The sequence below is a fragment of the Eublepharis macularius genome, chromosome 2 (genome assembly GCF_028583425.1).
Source record: "Eublepharis macularius isolate TG4126 chromosome 2, MPM_Emac_v1.0, whole genome shotgun sequence".
Taxonomy (NCBI): Eukaryota; Metazoa; Chordata; class Lepidosauria; order Squamata; family Eublepharidae; genus Eublepharis; species Eublepharis macularius.
In genome coordinates this window covers 234,692,916-234,709,677 of record NC_072791.1, presented here as the reverse complement: position 1 = coordinate 234,709,677, position 16,762 = coordinate 234,692,916, and the positions used below count along the sequence as shown (strand labels likewise).

The 16,762-nt window shown below is 44.7% G+C and overlaps 1 protein-coding gene across 2 annotated transcripts; it reads right to left on the bottom strand.

Moving 5' to 3' along the window:
* Positions 1-1,649: 1,649 nt before the first annotated feature.
* Positions 1,650-13,549, bottom strand: CLK1 (CDC like kinase 1). 2 transcript variants are annotated; one of them, XM_054970231.1, is made up of 13 exons: positions 13,439-13,549; positions 9,708-9,865; positions 9,324-9,558; positions 7,981-8,071; positions 7,553-7,619; positions 6,763-6,879; positions 6,087-6,253; positions 5,318-5,412; positions 5,095-5,224; positions 4,296-4,378; positions 3,489-3,568; positions 2,014-2,104; positions 1,650-1,923 (listed from the first exon to the last, which is right to left on the bottom strand). In XM_054970231.1, the coding sequence occupies exons 2-13, from the start codon at positions 9,863-9,865 to the stop codon at positions 1,780-1,782; spliced, it is 1,458 nt and encodes a 485-aa protein (XP_054826206.1). In that variant the 5' UTR covers positions 13,439-13,549; the 3' UTR covers positions 1,650-1,779. The 2 variants fall into 2 exon arrangements, with proteins under 2 accessions (XP_054826206.1, XP_054826207.1); XM_054970232.1 differs by lacking the exons at positions 7,981-8,071; positions 9,708-9,865; positions 13,439-13,549 and having other exon boundaries at positions 9,324-9,343.
* Positions 13,550-16,762: the final 3,213 nt, after the last annotated feature.

Here is a 16,762-nt window from a genome sequence, read left to right as displayed (position 1 = left end):
ATGAATCAAACAACCAAGGAAAAACAGTCTCCTACAGGAAAAGTGTTTTTGCCATATATCAAAGGAATTACTGATCAGATGGGAAAGCTTATGAAAAAGCATAACCTTCAAGCAGTATTCAGACCCACCCAAAAAATACAACAGATGCTACGATCAGCAAAAGACAGTAGAGACCCCCTCACCTCTGCAGAAGTATACCGTATACCCTGCAGCTGTGGACAAGTTTACATCGGGACCACAAAGCGTAGCATCCAGACAAGAATAAAAGAACATGAAAGACACTGCAGACTTGGACAACCTGAAAAATCAGCAGTGGCTGAACATAGCCTAACGCAAACAGGGCACAGTATCTTATTCCAGGACACCAAAATACTGGACAACACTTCCAACTACTTTGTCAGACTGCACAGGGAAGCCATTGAAATTCACAAGCATAAGCAAAACTTCAACAGGAAAGAAGAAACCTTGAACAGAGCATGGGCTCCAGTTCTGAAAAACACCAGGCCAACAAAACACTCTACACCCGACAATAGCCCTGCAGAGAAGATTAGCACATCAAGCCCCAATCCATATGCAAAAGAACCTTCTCAGGATACAGTGAAGCCTCCCGCCATTAGCATTCCACACGCTGGGAAACCCTTACAGGATGACTCAGCTCAACCCCACCCCTCCTGAGTAGATACAAATGACCTACCAACATCTTTTCCACACTGTGACACTGAGAGATCTCTGTCTTTTGGTGCTACACCTCTGAAGATGCCAGCCACAGCTGCTGGTGAAACGTCAGGAACTACAATGCCAAGACCACGGCAATACAGCCCGGAAAACCCACAACAACCATCATTCTCTGGCCGTGAAAGCCCTCGACAATACATCATTTCCTCTTTCTCCAGTCCTCCTGGCAGCCCCACATCAACTTTCCTACTTCCTTCTCTCCTTCCTACCCAATTATCTGCCCTCAATTCTTCAAGTACATTTATTATTTGCTTCATTTACCTACACCTTTCTCCACAATGGGGACCTAACGCAATTTCAAAATCTACTCTTTATCCTCACAAAAACCCTGTCATGCAGATTAGGAAGAATGTGCATAACCGTCCCTAAATCACCCAGTGAGCTTCTACAGCAGAGTGCGGTTTAAACCTGGGACCCCGGATCCAAATCTGAAACTGTTATCTATGATGCCTCAATGGCTATTGTAGAATGGCTGTGGTTACAGAACAGCAAGCTGCCAGGATTGGCTGAATCATGCAAGTCAAGTGGTAGCAGCCAGGTCTGGCCCCAAGAAGTCCTCCCTCAAAGGCCCAAAGAACCCTGAAAAGGGCTCTTCCCCTTCTTCAGTGACAAAAACCAAATCCTGAAGACTGGTGATAGTGTTGTGGTTGCTGAGCAACAGCTACTAAGGGCATTTCTTTCTTAAAGCTACAGGTAGGGTGCTGCTTCCAGGACAGTTTTAATGCCCAATCTATTTTTAAAGATTTCAGATTTTTCTGCAAACCTGGGGCTTTCCTCTGGTTTGTAGAAAGTTCTAATCTTGTTTGTGGTTGCAGTGTTCAGATTTAAGTAGCCACAGATAAGCTGCTTGCAAGGACAGGGGTAAAATTCTATGGTAGAGAGGAGTGCCTAAAGAGTTTCATAAAGATTACAAGTATGTTAAACTGTTTTTATTTCAAGATGGGTTCAAACAAAACAATACAAAACACATTTACAGCTAATGTACAAAATATATTTAAATCATATTTGCAATGACCGACAGTCTTTAACAACTTCTGCAGAACTCTATTTTACATCTCTTAACGAGGAAAAGAAAGGATGCTTCAGAGCTTCTGAAAGGGTGATCCGATCAGCAGGATCGTACTTCAACATCCTTTGTATGAGATCAAACAGGTGTTCGTGATCGGAATCATGGCACTGCATGAATTCCTAAAATGAAACAAAGAGGAACGATCAGCCTAAACAAGCAAGGGGAGAGGAGAGTGGCGGCGGCCACACGAGCACGGAGAATCAACTTGCCTTCAGGGGTTTGCAGCGCCTCGAAACGTATCTGCCTGCAGAGCTGTGCTCATCCCAATCCAACTGGTCCTGGTGGAAGTACCTGCGTTTCCTGGTCATGCAAAAAAGTAGAAATTAAGGACGAGACTCTTCACATCATATAGTTTGAACAGCACAGTGGACAGATGGGCAAACTATTAGAAGTGTAGAAAATCTATTTGCCACGTGCACTATTTATAGAATTATTATTATGCTATTGGCCCTAACCATTTTATTCCCTTCCTAAAATACCAATGTGAGTGGCACACGACATTATAGCACAGAGCACAATCGCATGCGTACCAGTCATGAGGCCTAGCCTGTCCCTCAAAGGCAGAAAAGCCACAGGGGCTACTTTCAAGAATCAAACGACTGATCTGCACTAGCAGTTATGAGCCACAGAACTGCATTCTGAATTTGTCAAACAAGCACCATGTGGCTAAAATGGCTGGGCAGGAAATACAACAATCAAATGCTGTTATCAGTTCAGTTTCCTGCTGAACACAAGGAAATAATGTTCAGCATAATTGCGGACAAAGAGGACATGTAACAAACCTTTCAACTCTTATCACGGAGAATGTTTAAGCTTCTCAAGTCTAATTACATGCTGAATCATTACAAGGAATTAAGGAGCCCCAGGAGGGAAATTTGCTCCCCTGAAAGAAACCACAGCACAACTTGTGTGTATCCATAGCACAAGTTGTGTTTACGAAACTTCCTTCCAATCCCACGCCTAGCAGTACACTGCGGAAAAACATTCTCTCCCCACGCTGCTTGTTCTTGCTGCGATCGGGGCTTGAGGATGCCTGAAAGCTTAAATGTTCTGGGGAAGATGGGGATAACGAGGAATTGAACGCAGGCTCGTTCCAGTACTCCACTAGGAGTCAAGGGCAACAGCCGTGCACAGTCCTGTGCATTCCTAGCTGGAAGGTGGGCTGGCTTCTTTTTGGGTTTGAAGATGGAAACCTTTAGTTTTTGTCTTGTGAGTGACCCACTGTTTCTGCCCTACTGATTGGAATGGAGCCACTCATTTGCTAGCAGAATGATACGGGTGTCTTTCAGTTACCTGGAACAGCCTATGGGAAATCGACTCCACTAAGATAACCAAGCTTGTGAAAAACAAAAGACTCTTTCCATCAGAAGCCATCGCCAGAACTCTCACAGGACAAGAAAGAGCACTTTTTGCTCTGGTGGCAGCTACTGAACATGCAGAATTTGGATATGACAAGAGTGTGCACGTACACACACTTGGGACAGGCGACTGCTTCACTTGTGTGGCCCAGGCACAAGACCTGCCTCCACAGAATGTCCCCAGAGAAAATTTATTAACTAGTTTTTTCTATACGCACACACACACAAAAGGCAACTTTGAACACTGTCAATGAGAAGGGTCAGTGTAAATGTATCAGCCTGAAAAATGAATACAGACGATAATTAGGAATACCATTTATGTTTACCTAGTTTTCTGAATCATGTGAATTGGTAATGGTCCCAGTATCTTCTCCATCATTGCCAGATGTTCCTTACTGTCATGTGTCTTTAAAGGGAAAAAAATGCAGATGCTTTAGCTACAATGGATTTGACTTGAAAAAAGTTACAGAGAAAAATTTACAGCTGTTCAGCAGACAGGGCCAAGTTCTGAGCATGCCCTGGTTTCCAGTTTCTGGCAACTGATCAACTGAGGGGGTTAAAGAAATTGGCAGGTATTTATAGATTCAGACCCAAGCACCTGGCTGAACTGTCCGCTGCTTAAGAGCTGCTGCTGCAGAAGACATGCCGTGCACACACACCCAGGTCCCTGGACTAGAAGGACACAGAGAAGGGCTTTCTACTCTCTCATTCCCCCTCCCACGGCATCTCCTTTTGAAGCTAGCTGTTCACTTAGCTTGAAATGCAACAGATAAATGCCACGGTCAAGACCCTCCTTCATAACCGCAGCCTCATGTTTCTCATGCACTGCTTGTGAGCATCTAATCAAACAAGCAACTTAAGGGTTAAAAGCCTTACTTGATCAATTAACCTAACTTGAAACTGTACCCCGGAGCTGCTTTTTAGATTACAAGTTCCATAAAGCCTCGTGAAGGAACAGTAGATAGTGATTATTTGAAATGATACTTGATAAAAAACAGGACATTTCCTCTCAAGATCACTTCGCACAAGAAGCTTAAAGAAGCCGTGACAGTAAACAGTATCATGAAGGCCAAGTACATCCTCCCAAAAGAGAGCTCACTCTATCGTCTGTAATTTTTTCTGTAGTTACATACCGGAAATATTGTGAATCCAAGGTAATATTCAATGAGAATGCAACCAATACTCCACACGTCACATGGCTGGGACCATCCCAAAGCTACGGAAGGGAAAGGGTTTAATATTACTTTTTAAAAACAAGAATTTCACACTCTCAAAACCAGGTGCCTTATGGCCACAATGTTTTGACAACTGGATACCTCGTCATAAATTAACCATCCACACCAATTCTAATTTAAGATCAAAACAAATAGCAAACACATAACATATGGACTATAATTAGGATGTTTAAGTGGAAGTTTCAAAATGCAAAGTCTACTGCAGGCAACTGTGAGTATAAAATAGTTGCAGAAATTGCAGTGCTGCATCTATCAAGACTACCTAGAAACTTTAAAAGGAGAGTTCCATTTTATGAATACATCACTGAGAAAGAATTGCAAGCCCCCCCCCCCAGCTATACCAAGCCATATTTGATGCATGGCCAAATTCCAGGAGAAGAGAAAATCCATACAGCTACGTCACTACTGGCATTCCCATAGTAGTTATTACTATGATACAACCCAATGAGAAAGAAATCTAACATAATATACTAATTCTTTACTTCAGTATATCTTTATATTGACAGTTATATGCAACTCTTACATTGTTCTAACTAAGTCTCATATCTACAATAATTAAATGCTACTGTTATTATGATTGTTACCCTACTCCTTTTGTATTGTTGATATTCATACAATAATTTTTTTTTAAATAAATAAGGAGAGTTCCAAATATCGCCCCCCCCTGCTTGACAAAGAGGAAGACTTTTTGACTCACCCAAAATTACTTCAGGAGCTCTGTAGTGCCTCGTAGACACAAGAGTACTATGATGTTCGTCGTCATAAGTTGCACTTCCAAAATCCACAACTTTGATGTCTGGATTTTTTGGTGTGCGCTCATCACGTTTCTGAAACAAACAACATTGTTACTAAACATTCAAGCAGCAGCAGCAATTAACTGAAACTGAAAACTGCTTATAAATGGAACAGCCTAGACGTACCAGTTTATGATTATACCGTTCTGTATAGTCAGACTTCACAAACAGTATGTTCTCAGGTTTCAGATCCGTGTGAGTAAGTTTGTTGGAATGTAAAACTGTAAAGAAAAGACAACAGTTTTTTTAAAAAAAAAATTATCAAATGCAATATTGCTATTTAGGATATGAAATTCCCTGCTCCAGAGATCTAGTCAAAGCCTCCATTACTTCTGGAAGCCTAAAATTGGTTTACAGAGATTTTTCATGTCAGAAAACAAATAAATGCATTCTACAGGTTTTTCTTTTTAGAATTTTTATTTGAAAGGAAAAATAGAAATAAAAACGGACCCTTGTACAAAATACAGAATACTAAACTTAAGCTACAACAGAAAAGAACGTTTAAAATACATGGTAACACAACTTATGAAATGTTCCTCCTCTCCCTCTCCTCAATTACTTATACCTAAAATTTCATATTAAGGAGACAGAATCTTGCCCAGATATATCTGAGTGGATGGATAAAGTGTATTAATATGCATCGATTGCTAAATTAACTTATGTGCACAACAGACCAATATCAGAATTCCAGAAAAAATGGAAAGATTTCTTTGATTACATTTCTCAAAGTTAAAAAAAGACCAATTAGTATGTAAATAGATCAATTACTAAATAGTTAAAAATGTTGAGTATAAACTATGAAATTGATGATTTATTAAATATTATTTTCTTCTTAAAATTATAAAGTCCCAAGGAAAAGAGCAGAACTGGGGCGAAGTATGCTCTGTACACTTACAGTTTACAGATCTGCAAATCTGATAGGCCATCTGTCTAATGTGGTCAATACTGAAGGGCAGAAAGCCATTCTCTTTAATGAAGTCGTAAGTGCTAAGTCCCAGCAGTTCAAAAACAATGCAGACGTGGCCATGATGTTCAAACCATTCCAACATCTGGACACAGCGGCTGTAATTTAATGCAAGAGTTCGAAAGAGGTTACAAAAACAGGCCTCTGGGTGCCAACACAAGAAGTCTACAAACGTTAAGTACAAGGTAACAGCTGGAAGCGGCAATGGACAAGAATGAGGCCGGACGTATTACTAAACACGTTATCAAATACTGCCACATGACAATCCCAATGCTTTTTTAAAACTTCCGTTATTCTATGAATATGAATGTGCAGGAGAGGGCAGGGAGGGATGAAGTGCTCGGCTCTTGTGGCCCTTCCTTATATGTCCAGTGTAATTCCAACCACTATTTTGGGGGCAGGAAGGCATTGCCCACCAGATCAGACCGATCAGGGGCCCTGCAGGTCTTTTGCCTCCCTCTGGACATTGAGCAGGGGTCACCCAGGGCGTGGGGGGGGGGGTAGGGGAGGGCGATAGCTGGGAAATTCCTGCATTGTGCAGGGAACGGGACTAGATGACCACTGGGTCACCTTCCAGCAGTATGTTTTTTTTTAATGGTATACTTACAATTTACTGTACGGATCTGATGCTTTCAAGTGTTCCAGCACTTGTACTTCTGAACGAGCGGCTTCAGAGTACCTATCAACATTTTTTACTATTTTTACTGCTACTCGTCTACCTCCCCTGAAAAAATAAAGTTTTATCGTGTTACTGCGGTACAGTACACTTCGCTAATGAAATAAATATATTAAAGTTTTTATGGCAAGAGAATTACAACTTTTTTGTGTGAATTCAAGTAAGAATCACCAACAATAAACACACCAAGATTCCATTTCAAATCTTGGGAGCAACCTGTTCTTCACATTAGTGAAGATTCATGCTAAAGTTGTATTCATATTTGAATACATATTCTTCAAAACAATCTGCCCAGAGCCCTTGGTCTAGGGTACCAATCTAAACAAGTGACTGACTCAACACAACTCTGGAAAAAATTAGATGAAATGCTGGGGTCATGTATTTTAATACAACATGCATAGGCTTTATAAAAGGGCAGCTTCCTTTGCTGGGGACAGTTCTATGCTCCCTGAATTTTCACACAAGGGAGACATCAGGAGGAGGGAAGGAAAAGCAAAGTCAGAGAGGAAGATAAATGCCTAGACTGTGGCTTCTTTCAAGTTGAACAGGAGGACTAAGGGGGTTGCCAGAGGCCTCCCAAAGGAGAAGGTGGTTTTCAGGAAGGATTTAAAGGATGAAATGAGAGACCTGTCACATTCTGTTGGGAGTTAGGGCAGAAACAAAATGGTATGTAATTCAAGACAAAGAGAATACTGCAAACATTTATAAGACAATAACTTACATTTTCTGATCTATGCACTCAACAACTTTTCCAAAAGCACCTTCACCCAGAGTAGTGACGATTTCATCTAAAAGCAGGGGGGAAATCTCAGTTACACATGTAATGACATAATTTCATTATTCAATAAACCATACTACGTTCTAGGCTGTGCCGCCATGTCTAAAATAGGTATCTTTAAAATATTTAATTGGACAACGCTTCAAGACAAGTTATGCCTATCTCAGTCTAGACTAACTTTTTTTACCATGTAGGAATTTGATTAAAAATTTAATCATAATATTAAAATAACATCAACCCCCCCCAGAAAAAAAACCAAAGAACATTTAACAAAAACCAAAGAAAGAAAATGACCTCCAAAGTCTCCTGACTTTAACTCAAAGCAATTATTCTATCTGAAAAGTTAGTAAGTTTTGAAAAATATTCTATACATCTTGCACTTAGTACGTCTCCACTCTGACAGATCAGGTGACCCTCCTCATCATCCTCTACACTCCTCGATCTTTTCCTTCGGTGACTCCTCTGGTAACGGCAAGTGCGCGGCACCAAGATCATCCAGCCAATCAATATACCCGAGTGAATTCAGGGCAGAATACGAAATTCATTCAGCAGGGAGATATTCAGGCATTCAGATACGCGCCAGGCCACAAACGGTTGGCAGGAACAATTTCAAATTCCCCAGAATTTCACAGGGCACATAGTTTAGGTTACGGGAAAAAAACATGGCAAGGAACAAATTTTCAGATAAGGTACTTCAAGTGGCAAGGTAACAACACACAACATAAATGCTTTTAAAAAAAATACGGTTTGCTAATAGAATTACTTAAAATTTGCATATAATCTTTTTTAGTCTACAGCTGTTACAAAGCAAAGCAATTTACTGACTTATTAAGTAACCGTAATGGTAAACAAAAAAACCCCTCATCTTCTATCATATATTAATTAAATTGAAGGTTCTATGTGAGCCATGCCTGGATTCACAAAGCCTCCTTCCTTCACTACACACAGCCATCCGCTGAAAAACTGTCTGCATTACATACATGCGCCCTAAATGCATTACTTTTGGGAGTCTCTTTTCTCCAATCCAAAAATAATCAGCCTTGACTATGGCAATCGCTTGCTTGACCACAGGAAGTTGTCAATGGACTGAGTTCAGTGACCACTTCCCCTTCCTGCCTTGTTTAAGCAGTGATTCAACAGTGCCAACGACACTGAGCGCGCGCAGCCCCCACCCCCAGAGCAGCCACCTACGACGGCAGAACCAGAAGATCCTGTTCCCAGGAGCCAGCCTCCCTGCCTAGGCACCCTTGCTGGATCAGTTCAACTGTCTTTTCTGACTATTTAGTTAAGGGTATCAGGGAATATACACAGCTAGTAAATAATACGTAACACCTGATACTTGTATGTATTTAAGAGGCAATTATTCCAGTTAATTTTTCAATTGTTCCATAAGTTCTATTTAGTCTCAAAAATTGCACAACGTGTAATTTGTAGCCATCAATTTCATGGAATTTGCCTAACAGGAAGAAAATCATGTGATAACTGATAAACATTTCCTAAAGATGTTTAATTCATATATATGTTTTAAAAGATCAGTGGAATACTGTCTGATAAGCAAGTAGCATTAATAACGCTAGAAAATATCAGTGTCTAAATAGTGTCAAAAGAGACGGTCATTATTCTTTATAACATATCCCCAATTCCCTTCACTTTTGTGACTACTGAGAAGAGGTTATAACATATTAATATTCAGTAAATTCTAAATCATTCATACCGTGTGTGAATTATGATCTGATTTGCTATGATGGGTCTTGTGTTTTCTTTTGTAACTGCTTTGGACACTGTGACCAGATGATTTGCTACTGTTGTTGTAACAGCCATTCTCATGGTCTCTGCAAGGATGCCTTGTTTCAGACAGCTGACTGCAGTTGACTCTGTATTCTTCAACATAGCGCCGTTCGTGATGATCTTGTTCATTTTCATGGAAGGAAATGGCATCTGAATAAAGACTGAAGGTAGAGAAAAAGAACACAACCACTGATTCTAACTGATTAGTGAATTAGCAGTTCATACATGAAAATTGTATCTGTTCCTAAGATAAAGAAACAGAACTCATTAAGTTAGAAATCTATTCTTCTCAGGGAAGAAAGTTACTGACCTGTTGTAAGTTTGGGTGTGATTATATTTGCGGCGCTTGCTCTCATGTGCACTACTGTGGGACTGACGTTTTCTCCGATGGTGCCTACTGTCTGTTTTGTGATTCCGACAGTGTTCTTCATCCCAGTCGGGATAGGTAATTTGTTTCGAATACCGCATCTGTAAGAAACGTGTCTCAGATAAGTTATTCAGTAACTAAAAAAGTCAGAAGCGACCATCACAGCATAAATCTGTATGTATTATTAAAGAAAATACTATAAGGAATGTCCAGCAAATCTGAAACTACATTCTCTAAAACTATTTCAAAAACCCAGCCTTCACCCTACCAGAAACCAATGAAGGCTTTACTAAAAGTAACAGAAAAGTAATTTCTTTACTAGCCCCAGTGCAATGTACAAGTCAGAATGCTGAAATCTTCCTTCAAATTCTTGCCCAAACAAACTATTTTACTTCCTTGTGATTTTAGTGCTAATAAGCTACCAGTTTTCAATTCACAATGTTTGATGTAACATTGTATCACCCATTTGCAAAGAGTTGAGGTGAGAAAATCCACACAGAAGTTAGGATACAAGATTAACTTCCCTTTTTGTCCACTGGAGGGCTTTTCTTTGTTTTTCCAATGGAAAAATACCCTCTGCATCTTATAAAATACTGTTTCTTCCAAAAATAATTAGCAAAATGTATAAAATTCCAATATTTTCTAATGGTTTTGCTTCTCTGTGTTTCCCCATAATACTGTGTAAGACAATCTACCGCTAACCCCCAATAGGTTACCCATGGGTGCCATAGCAACACTTGCTTCCAGCACCTTCTAGAGACATGTCAAGCTTTTCTACTTGTTTACTACATTCCTTCCCTCCCAGTATAACCCCTCTGCCCTCCTGTTCTTCACTCATGGCTCTCAGCCGGCTTTGAGGTGTGATAGACAACAGAAGTTAGTTGTGGGTGGGTGGGGGGGGGGGAGATAAACTTTATTCACCTTGCATGTCACAGATTAAAAGACACCCTCTCCCGAGGAACCAGACACACCCACTTCACCCTCTATTGCCTCCACGTCTAAAATATCTCCATACTATACTAAGCAAATCCACTGTACACAAGAACAGGGCTTCCAGTAGCACTGCTAGCTGAGCACTAGCCACTCCGTGGGAGGTGTATGGGAGAGGAGAACCACTGTTTGGATGCCATGATATCATCCCCATAAAAGTGTGGAGGGAATAGCAGAACATCACAGCACCCGCAGGAGGAGTGACACTGCAGCATCAGAACACCTGTGGCCCCCCCCCACCAGCGGTGAACACCGGGAGCTGGCAGCAGGTCTCCCGCCAGAGAGACAGGCAGCCACAGCCTCCAGAGTGCTGACTTCAACTGGGTTCCCATATCAAAGAACTGCAGGTGGCAATGGCCACCCACCACACAGCAAATAAGCTCAGGCAATGCAGCCTGGGGACCACCTCAACAACTGTTAGGGCAAATGGGGGAGCTGCAACAAATGACAGCACTACCAAGCATCACAGGACTCTGCTGACTGACGCTCTCCCTTTCCACAGAATTGCTCAAGATTCTGTCTGGAAAATTCCGGCTTTTTAAAAACCTCTTGCATCGTTAACTGTATGTGTCATGCTGTTTATCTAGGGGTTTTTTGCATTGCCTTTAGTATGTATTGTACTGTTTTTAGCTCATACTGTAATCTGCCTTGAGTTTCAATGAGAGTATATCTGAAGCAAATAACTAGATATGTGGGACATCCCAACGTTTTGTGATTGGTCCCACCTTCACAGCAGCCTTTTTGTGATGTCACCCCGTTATTTCTCTCGAAATCCCTAAAGCACCCACAGGCACAGAAGGCTGGGAATCTGCGCTCTACAGCACTGGTATGTTCAATGGATAAAACATTGGTTGCCAACTAACGTACCAATATTCCAGCACCAGAAATTAAGAAAAAGTTTGAAAAAATTTACTTTAAAGTCAGGCTGCTTTACATCACGCAAGATTATACAACAACAGAAAGAGTCACGGTCATATGCCCTTAAAAAACAGCAACTGCCTTACTAATTCTCCCTCCACCCAAATTCCGATTTGCATGTATTTAGTGCATTTATACTACGTCCTTCCTCCAATGAGACACAATAACTGGCCCACGGTCATCTCTGTTGTTTCTTGCTAGCTGGAGTTTGAACCTAGGTCTCCCTATTACGCCACCAATAAGTGGCTTAGCACATCGCAGGAAGCATCAGGAATCAGACCCGTGAGGGATCACATTCCAGAGGCAGAGCCAGTCTGTGCGCAATCTGTCAAGTGCCTTAATCCTCAATGTTCCCAATTCAGACACAACTGCCTATGAGAAAACAAACGCACATATCTACTGCAGTTACTGTATTTACATGAAAGGAAGAACAGACTCCCCCCATGCCATCAAAAAGAAGACGACCTCACATTTCTATGTAAGTAAATAAAGTAAAAATAACTATGTACCATTTGGAAGGGGTCTGTCTTCACATCTCCCTGCGTTATTCCTTCTCATTTTCCCACAGTACTCCTTCTCAGGAATATGACACCGCCTCCTGGTTGTATAACTGCAGCCATTTTGACATTCAACAGCCACCCACTTCTATGTCCTCCCACCCAACTCATCCTGCCTCTATTTACCCGTTTATTTTAAAGCATCCCTTCAGGTTCCTCTCTCCCGCTAATCCTTCCGCTTTACACCTTTCCACCCCAATGTATCCTTACCTTAACCTCTTTTTGATAAAATCAAAAATTTGTCCCCCGTCATGGTAAGTTTCTTAGCTGCTCCCCATCCCTTTTAGTTCCAGGAGAACAGCTGCACAGGTCTGCAGAAGAGCAAGAGGTGGGACCAGCAGCACTTTAACACCCGACCAGATTTCCAGGGCGGGAGCTTCGGAGGGCCAGGCACCTGCCAAAGGCCGTGTTGTCTCTGGGAGGCTCACGCCCGGGAAATCCAGCTGGTCTTTAAGGGGCTCCTGGACCCGAATCTTGTCCATCCACCTGAACTATTCTGCAGGAGTTTCGTTACTGTAAGCCATTCTGAACGTTATTTTTATTGTAATATTTTTATCCCGCCCCCCTCCCCAGCTAGCGAAGTCCCCCATTCGCCTCCCCCGTCCAGACACAAACCCGCCCCGATGCGCCCAGCCCGGCGGGCCCCCGGGGAAGGGACCCAGCGGGAAAAGCGGGCTTTCAAAACTAAAAGGGGGAAGACGCCACGCGGTTCTCCTTCCTCCCGCCGCCCCCCAACCCACCCCACCCCACCCCCACCCCCGGGGCAGGGCAAAGCGCCTCAAAGGGCGGCGCTCCCCGGTGGGCGAGGCGGCCCCGCCCCGGCGCCGCGCCATCCGCCCAGGCGCGCCAACGGGAACGCGGGCTTCGAAAGGCCCCGCCGCCGGCCCCGCCGTCCCGCTCGCCCGCGGCTGGCCCCGCCCGCCCGGCTCTCAGCCCGCCGCCATTTTCTCGCCTCAAGGGGCGGCGGAGGGAGGCGGGCCAGAGGGCGGCCGGCTGGCCGGCCCGAGCGGCGGGGGAAGCGCCCCCCTCGCCCCCTGCGCGCCCCCGGGGGAGAGCGGGGCCCCGGGGAGGGGGGAGGGCAGCTGAGGAGAACCGCCGGGACCCCTCCCCCCCCCTCCGCGGCGCCGTCCCCGGCGGGGGCCCTCCCTTCCCGCCTCCTCCGCAGGCCCCGCCGCCCCTTGCCCTGCCCGCCCTCGCCCCGGGACTCACTGCTCCGCCCGAGGTGGGTTCCCGCTTCGCAGGGCGACTCTCGCGGCTGCCTCAACCTCCCTCAACCGCCGACGCGAGGGAAGAGACAAAATGGCGCCCGCCCAGAGCCGAGAGGGCGTCACAAAGGGTGCGCGTGCGCAAAGGCAGCCGAGGGGGGGTGGCCAATCGGGCAATTCGAGACGGCGGCGCCCGCTGGAAGCTGAATGCGCCTGCGTCAAGTCTCGGATGTTTCGGTTGGGGGCGGGGCTGGGTGGTGTCGAGGGAAAAGGCTTTTTTGGCCGCCGCGGCTTCTTCGCCAGGGCGCCCATTTCACAAAGCGCATGCGCCGCTGCTGGCTCTCTTGCGAGGCGAGAAGAGAGCAGAAGCGCCGCCTCGTGGCTCGCTTTGGCGGGGACAGGAGAGCGCCTCGAGGGCGCGGGGAAGTCGGCCTTCTTTCTGCGGCCCAGACTGCAGCCTCTTTAGGCAGCGGCCCGCCTTTGTCCCCAAGATCCAAGGGGGATTACACCCCGCAAGTGAATGCAAAACACTCAGGGGGCCAAGACCTCCCCCGGGGGACGGGGGGGGGGCTGGGGGCAGACATTTTGAAAACTACTTGAAAAAAGCTCTAGAGAGGGGATGAAACCGGGGGCTGGGGGCTCACTAACATTTCTGCTTTTGCAATAATATTTACTGCTTCTTTAAAATGTCGTATTTAATGGTTTCTTTCCGATTTTTGCAATCCCAGTCCCATTGCATTGCTTATTAGCTGTCTCCTCCTAGCGACTGCACGGATTTACAAGGGATCATCTACCTTGAGGCTCCGTGAGAAAGGCAGACTATAAGAACAAAAAGGAATAAACCAATAAGCTCTTTTCATCAGGTCAAAATGTGTATATCCCCAAGAGGATGGGGATAAGGAAGGGGAGAGGCGACAAAGGTTTGAAGCCCGAGCCAATCAAAGCACAATCCGTTCACACACAGCTGGTTCGGGGCGGGCCCCTCCCCCTCCCAGTCGTTAGGCAGGCAAAATAAGATTGACGTAGACTCTGGTGCAGGACGAAACAGATAAACTGACTCCATAGATAAATCGCACATGAAGAACTACAAGGGCCCCACCCTGCTGCCCTTTAGTTGCAGCAAGACTAATCAGCAGTGCCGGTTTAGATTAGCAAACATTCATTCCAACATACATTTTCAAGGACTAGATCCCACTTCTATGGGAATCTGACATTTGGCTTCACCCTACATATGATCGTTTTGTAGGGATGTATACAGAGCAGGGTTTTTGTTTTAGGAACTGTTTATTCTCTACCCCTCTGAGAGGTCACGTCTGAGCTATGCCCTGTTAACTCCACATTTGAAGAACGAGAGATCACCGCTTACTTCTGAGCAAGTGAACTCAGATCTGGACCTAATGATCAAGAACTCAAGCAACTGAGTTCTTTCCACATTGGTGCAAGGCAGCTAATGCTTCTCACCTATTTGAATTCCCCCTTTTCCTCCCCCTCTGCACTTACTCTTCTAAGCATCAATAACCTGTTTCCCTGGCGAGGTGTGTATGCGGATATTCATGCATGGAAGGACTGACAGACGGGGCTATTAACTAAACACCAGCACCAAGAGAGGACTATAGCAGGAGTTTTGGGAGACAATCTGCCAAGGAAATGCCCTGATGTGACGTCCCTGCATAGGTCAGTCATGACTTGGTGCTTGCCCAGGGGATTACTTTTATCTCTCCCCCTCCCCCCGCATTAAGAATAAAAGCTGTAGCACTTCCTTTTTCTCACATCAAATTGGGATGCCAAGGCAGGGCATTGAAGAGACAGGTGGCCCCACCAATGGAGGGAGCAGCCGAAAACGACTCCGCTGCTGTTCGATGTCACTGGGTTTGGGCTGGTGACGGCATCTTCTTGGAGCTTCTCCGACCTTTCCTGGTATCCCTTCCCCACTCAGGCTGCAATCGAACATACAATTTCTGGAAAGAAATTGCTGCTGAACGTAGCAGGATTTATGTTCAGCATGCAGAGAACTGTAGCTGTAACACTAAAAAGAAGCTCAAAAAGATTGGCTGCCTGACCCTCTCTGCACATTTACTTGCCAGTGAGTTTTGTTAAACTCAGCAGGACTTGTTTTTGCAAAAAAACCCCACTGCATCTCTTACAGAGATTCCCTTCCAACTGTTGGCAATGCAGCATTTCATAACACACTCACCTGCAATGAATGCTCCATTCTCAAAATCACCTTAGTACATTAAAGTGGAAGAGAGAAACTGTATTTTTGTGGCATCTCTGCAAACTACAGCTCCTCCTCCATTGGCTTTTCCCATGTGGACAGCTGGTCAGTCCTGCATATTTGTGGACACCGTTCCCCTCGCCCCACTCACTGCTGCTTCCGCAACAGGGCTGCCCCTTTCCCATTCCTGCATGAAAGCAGCCTTATGGAGCCAAGTTCAAAATCCCACTCTAGCGTAAAGCTCAATGGGGTAACTTTGGGCTCTCACAATCACTCTCCCGATTTATCCTGTCTCACAGGGTTGCTCTAAGAATAAACTGGAGAGGAAAGGCCGCATGTGGTTGCTCTGTCCTTTTTGGAAGAAGGGGATGAGAGAAAAAAGCTGCCGCAACTGTATAGCCCTGCGAGCAAGGCTGGAAAGCGCGAGTTATCCAGCTCGTAGCTGAGCAGGACCCAAATATTTCTCATTCAAATTAAGAGCCACGTGGCCAGGACGATTCGCAATGAGGCCTGCTCAGAACATGCTGCTCTACAGGGTAGCATGGAATCAGCATACACGTGCTCGATAGACGGCCAGATCCCAAACACACACCGCTGTTGTGCTTGCGATGAAGTTGAGAAAAGTGAGCCTGTCGAGCTTCCAGAGTTTCGCACCTTAAACTCGCCGACAGGCCTGCTGCTCTCGACTAGGACAGGCGGGCAATGAAGGAGCGCGTAATGAAGTTGCGGCAGAGGTTGGACTGATCCCACCACCACCACCACGTGGGCACACATTGTATTGACGTTTTCCATCTGGTGCAGATGTTGAAGTCTTGTCCTTTGAAAAGCAGGGAAAGTCATACATTAACCTAAGATGCTCAAGCCAGCAGTTCCACCCATTTTCTGTAGAATTAGGTTTTGTTTTTAAATGAAACGGAAGCAGCTGATAAAGTATTAGAAATAGCAGCCAGCTCCATTCTCCCCACCTTCGAAGCCTGCTGTTTGAAGGCATTTCTTAATTATGCCAAATGGGCACCCTGATTGTTAGCAGGCCTGTTACCTAGTTTGAAATCCAGTGGAAATGAAGAGGAAAATTTAACAGATTGAGCTGGCTGGGATTACTAATAAAGTCAT